Genomic DNA, 6,000 nt, shown 5'->3' with positions numbered 1-6,000 from the left:
CCATTCTTTTTTTCCCCTACATTTTTACTGTTTGTTCTGACAGTTGGCTACAGGCCCTACAAAACTCGAGCTGCGGGCCGCAAATGGCCCCCGGGCCGCACTTTGGACACCCCTGGTCTAGCGAGGGGTTAATATAACAACTGTTGGTGTGTCAGCATTGTAAGAGGAGGGCGGATCCATCTATACATTTGTAGTGTCGGTATTAAAGGCGGTATCAGTATATAAGCGATACTATAGTATAGAGTGATTACATCAATATTTTTATTCCCTCAAAATAATTTTTTGGTTGTTTTGTTAATGAGTAGTAGATAGTAGTTTTTGCTTTTGTTTAGTTATTGTTCACTATTGACTTTGTTTTGATTAAATTGTATGTAACAAAAGATAATACGGAGAAGTTTAAATATTGCGTTGCTATTGTTAAACTGTCAATTGCACTTACCATTAATGAATGGAAAAATTACAGTTCATACATGAGATCGATATCTGTATTAATATCAGCCGATATCACTCATGGATGATCTGTATCGGAGTTGGCTGCATAAAACCCTGATCGGAAGATCCCTAATTAAAATGGTTCAATCTTATTTCCTAGAGCAGGGGTGTCAAACTAACTATTAGTGGGGGCCACATTGCAATTATAGCTGCCCTCGGAGGGCCACATGAAAGAGTGAATATATAGGAGTATAAACTTATAGCAGCCTTGTCACACAATTTGCAAAGAAAACTGTTTTTGATTTTTATAGACCGATGGATAGCTTGTTTTGAAATTGTGTGTCAGGATGACAGGCAGATATTTAAGTGTTTACTTTTGATAACCAAAATAAATGCTTGGAACATCAGATAATATTCAAGTGTAGAACATACAGTTGACAATCGCATGTGCAACATTTGTCTGTCGAAGTTGAAAGAACAAATACATTTAGCCAGAAGGTGCTTTTTTATTTCCAGCCTTTCGCGGTTCCCATAATGACATAGTGGGCCGCGTAAATGATGTGGCGGACCACAAAATGACGTAGAGGGCCACATCAAAATTATAAAGTGGGCCAAAATAAAATAATGTGGTGGGCCGCAAAAAAAATAATTACTGGACGGGGCACTTTAAAACGTTGCGGTCTACAGTAAAAATGACGTGGCGGACCACATAAAATGACGTGGAGGGCCACAATAAACATGATGTGGTTGGCCAAATTAAAATTATTTGACAGGGCACTTTAAAACTGGCTGTCTGCAGTTAAATTACGTGGAGGGCTACTTTAAAATGACGTGGCGGGCCACAATAAACATGATGTGGTAGGCCACATCAAAAGTATTGGATGGGGCACTTTAAAATGTGGCGGTCTACAGGAAAATGATGTTGCGGGCCACATAAAATGACGTGGAGGGCCACGATAAACATGATGTGGTAGGCCACATCAAAAATATTGGACGGGGCACTTTAAAACTGTCTGTGTACAGTAAAAGGACGTGGAGGGCCACTTTAAAATGATGTGGCGGACCACAAAAAATGACGTGAAGGGCCACATCAAAATTATTGGACGGGGCACTTTAAAACTGGCTGTCTATTGTTAAATGACGTGGAGGGTCACTTTAAAATGATGTGGCGGACCACATAAAATGACGTGAAGGGCCAAAATAAAAATTAAGTGGTAGGCCACTTCAAAATTATTGGACGAGGCTTTTTAAAATGTGGCGGTCTATAGTAAAATGATGTGACGGGCACTTTAAAATGATGTGGCGGACCACATAAAATGACGTGTAGGGCCACAATAAAAATTATGTGGTGGGCCACATCAAAAGTATTGGACGGGGCACTTTAAAACATGGCGGTTTACAGTTAAATGATGTGGCGGACCACATAAAATGACGTGGAGGGCCACAATAAACATAATGTGGTAGGCCAAGTTAAAATTATTGGACGGGGCACTTTAAAATGACTCCCGGCTGGCCTTGGAACGCCTCGGGATCCCCCGGGAAGAGCTGGACGAAGTGGCTGGGGACCGACCTCGGATAAGCGGAAGAAGATGGATGGATGGATGGACTTTAAAATGTGGCGGTCTTCAATAAAATGATATGGCGTCCACATTGCAATGATGTGGTGGGATAGAATTGGTCCCCGGGCCTTGAGTTTGATACATGTGTCCTAGAGCATTAAAGCATGCATCCTAATGACAAATAATATTTGTTTGATGCTGATCCAACTGAGTGACATTCTAATGCTGCTGTTTGTGCTAATAGGAATATTATGACAGTTGCACAGTTGACTTCAAAATAAAGCGAGGCTCGGCCTGCGAGGTGATGAAGGTGACCAGTACAATCTGTTCCTCAGAAGTTGTAGGGTGACACCAGAATGTGGACTCTGGCCACATGCTTTGCTTGAAAGGTGCGGTCGGCATATTCCGACATGTCCACGTCCACGCTGATCTCCTGTGGGCCGCGCAGCTGCTGGACCAGTATCAGCTCGCCGGTTTGTCTGTCCGAGCGCTGCATGACAAAAGTGCCTCGGGAGTTTCCTCCTACGATGCCGAAACGCAGGCTGTCGGGCCCCGCGCGCCCGGGGGCCCCCGCAGTGGCCATACGGAAAAGGGTGGCGGGTGTTTGCAAGTTGGAAGGGAGGGAGAGGAAGTGGAAGGAGACCGTCTTTGGAGCCAGGTTGCAGGAGCGGCTGTCCATGGGGCAGGGGTTCCTCTCACACTGACTACACAGGACACAAACACATCCTGTTAGAGGCGCAGGGAAGGTCAACACTTTTGGTTAGCTGTCATGTGCAGTAGAAGGCCCACAGTCACATCCTCAGAAGTCAGTGTTTCTAGTTCTACGCCCCACATTACACTGAAGACAACTCTTACAATGTGCAACGAAAACACTCTTCAGCCACCATTAAATATGTTTAATGACCACATATACTGTAACAAGTTACTTGGTAGAGCTCAGACCTCCACCAAGGCTAAAATGACTATCAGAGGTACTCACACTGTATCCAAGATATTCGAACACGTGACAACCAACCCCATTGTCACAATGTTATGTAATGTGAAAAATATATATTTTTAAAAGGCAAGACATATCTGTTTTTTTTCTAAATCAATTTAATTAAATAAGTGAATAATAACCTGTGATTTATCATGATAAATACAAATACAAAAGTGTGATTAATACCATTTAAAATATTAATTGTTTGACAGCCCTAAAGGAGCAAGGAATTTGAACAGGAAACACATTTTTTAGACCAGCCTTTCAGTCTGTATGAATGTGTATGAATTAGTGCTGGCAAATTATTTATTTAAAACTTTTGATTAATCACAAATTTAAATTTGGATTAATCATGATTAATCACAGGTTATTATTTGCTGTGGAGTATTGAAAGCGGTTTCTGGTTGTTTTAGAGAGAGTATATTGAGCGCAACAGAGGACTCTCGATCTGTTGACTCAATTGTTGGCTATTTATGATTTTGAATGCATAAAAAAAAGCCAAGCATATGTGTTCTTGTCTTACATTAGGATGGTGAATGATAAACAGCACATCTCTTTCCAATTTTTGTTTATTTCCATTATGACTGATCTGATGACATGGTCAGAGTGCAGAAGCGTTATATCGTGATGTCAATCTCCGAAACTAGCCGAAGGCGTTTCGGAGCGGAATATTCAAAATGGCTGACTGAATTTGTGGCATTTTGTGATGTTTTGACGGTATTTTCACATACTTTGTGAATTGTAAATACAGTTGGATATGGTTTAATGGATACATTGAAACACAATTAAGCATATAAAGTCCATTCATCCTGTCTGGTTCGCGAGGGTGGCTGGAGCCTATTGCAGCTGCAATCGGGCGGAAGGCGCAGTACACCCTGGACAAATCGGCACCTCATAACAGAGAGATAGACAGACAACATTCACATTCACACACAAGGGACAATTTTGTGTTGCCAATCAACTTATCCCCAGGTGCATGTCTTTGGAGGTGGGAGGAAGCGAGAGAGAACCCATGCAGTCACGGGGAAAACATGCAAACTACACACAGAAAGACCCCGAGCCCCCTTCTTATTGTTAGGCACCAGCCTATTTTACGATTCATAATGCGACACACATTTTCAATGGGAGACAGGTCTGGACTACAAGCAGGCCAGTCTAGTACCCACACTCTTTTACTACGAAGCCACGCAGTTGTAACACGTGGCTTGGCATTGTCTTGCTGAAATAAGCAGAGGCGTCCATGATAACGTTGCTTGGATGGCAACATACAGTATGTTGCTCCAAAACCTGTAAGTGCCTTTCAGCATTAATGGTGCTTTCACAGAAGTGTAAGTTACCCATACCTTGGGCACTAATACACCCCCATACCATCACAGATGCTGGGTTTTAAACTTTGCGCCTACAACAATCCGGATGGTTCTTTTCCTCTTTGGTCCGAAGGACACAACGTCCACAGTTTCCAAAAACAATTTGAAATGTGGACTTGTCAGACCACAGAACACTTTTCCACTTTGCATCAGTCCATCTTAGATGAGCTCTGGCCCAGCGAAGCTGGCAGCGTTTATGGGTGTTGTTGATAAATGGCTTTCGCTTTGCATAGAAGAGTTTTAACTTGCACTTACAGATGTAGCGACAAACTGTAGTTACTGACAGTGGTTTTCAGAAGTGTTCTTGAGCCCATGTTGTGATATCCTTTACACACTGATGTCAGTTTTTGATGCAGTACCGCCTGGGGGATCGAAGGTCTGTAATATCATCGCTTACGTGCAGTGATTTCTCCAGATTCTCTGAACCTTTTGATGATATTAAGGACCGTAGATGGTAAAATCCCTAAATTCCTTGCAATAGCTTGTTGAGAAATGTTGTTCTTAAACTGTTGGACAATTTGCTCACGCATTTGTTCCCTCGCCCCATCCTTGTTTGTTAATGACTGAGCATTTCATGGAAGATGCTTTTATACCCAATCATGGCACCCACCTGTTCCCAATCAGCCTGTTCACCTGTGGGATGTTCCAAATAAGTGTTTGATGAGCATTCCTCAACTTTCTTAGTCTTTTTTGCCACTTGTGCCAGCTTTTTTGAAACATGTTGCAGGCATCAAATTCCAAATGAGCTAATATTTGCAAAAAAAACAAAGTTTTCCAGTTCGAACGTTAAATATCTTGTCTTTGCAGTTTATTCAATTGAACATAGGTTGAAAAGGATTTGCCAATTATTGTGTTTTGTTTTTATTTACAATTTACACAACGTGCCAACTTCACTGGTTTTAGGGGTTTGTATAACATCAACTTGTTTTTCCACTCTACTGGCAAATTAATACATTTAATAAACATTGTGGGAAAGTAAGTAGTGTACAGAGCCTGTTAGTTAAGAAGCCATTAAAGCTTTGAGGTGATGTGACACATTCTGTACATACTGTACAAGCACTTATACTTACAAGATCAAGCAAGTGTTTGTAAACAAGCATGAAGGTTTTTCAGCATATTTGTTTTGAAAATACTAGAAAAATCAAGTTTCTTGGGTGAAGAAAAACTGGGGGAAAAATGCAAGTTTCGTGTTTTTGTCTCTACGGTTCAGTCCTACAATTATTATAATAAACATAATGAATATCGGTCTGACATTATCAATCAACACTGGACATTATTATGTTATGAAAGCAGACTTTTTGCATGTTTGGTTTGTACTCAGCAATGCTTTGCTTTGTCCTCTGTTGTAAGACAAAACCCTCAGTCACTCCTTTTGCTGGCACGCTGCTGCTTCGGTAGGAGCGCGCAGTACCGTGTTTCAGCTCTTTCGAGCAGGCGGCCTGGCTTGACAAGAGAAGTTGTAATGTTTCTCAGCAATTGGAATCCCATTAAAGCGAACATAATGTTCACCAGCGAGGTTCTGCTGAGCGTGCATGCTCTTGTCACATATGGTTTGTGTCACTATTATGCAGCTTTTACCACACAGTTTCATGTGGCTTCTCATGTGGCTTCTGTGTGCGTGCGTGCAATCATCTCCCCCTCCTTGGAGCTGCCCTCCAGGGTT

The 6,000-nt window shown here is 41.8% G+C and overlaps 1 protein-coding gene across 2 annotated transcripts in view; it reads right to left on the bottom strand.

The window, feature by feature from the left end:
• Nucleotides 1-918: 918 nt before the first annotated feature.
• Nucleotides 919-6,000, bottom strand: part of fbln7 (fibulin 7) — a 35,990-nt gene continuing 30,908 nt past the window's right edge. For both annotated transcript variants that reach the window (XM_061959530.1, XM_061959538.1), the window contains one exon: nucleotides 919-2,695. In XM_061959530.1, coding sequence (XP_061815514.1) covers nucleotides 2,323-2,695 — 373 coding nt within the window. In that variant the 3' untranslated portion in view covers nucleotides 919-2,322. The remainder of the gene's footprint in view (nucleotides 2,696-6,000) is intronic.

This window comes from Nerophis lumbriciformis, linkage group LG02 (genome assembly GCF_033978685.3).
Source record: "Nerophis lumbriciformis linkage group LG02, RoL_Nlum_v2.1, whole genome shotgun sequence".
Lineage (NCBI taxonomy): Eukaryota > Metazoa > Chordata > Actinopteri > Syngnathiformes > Syngnathidae > Nerophis > Nerophis lumbriciformis.
This window is presented reverse-complemented; position numbering and strand designations above follow the sequence as displayed.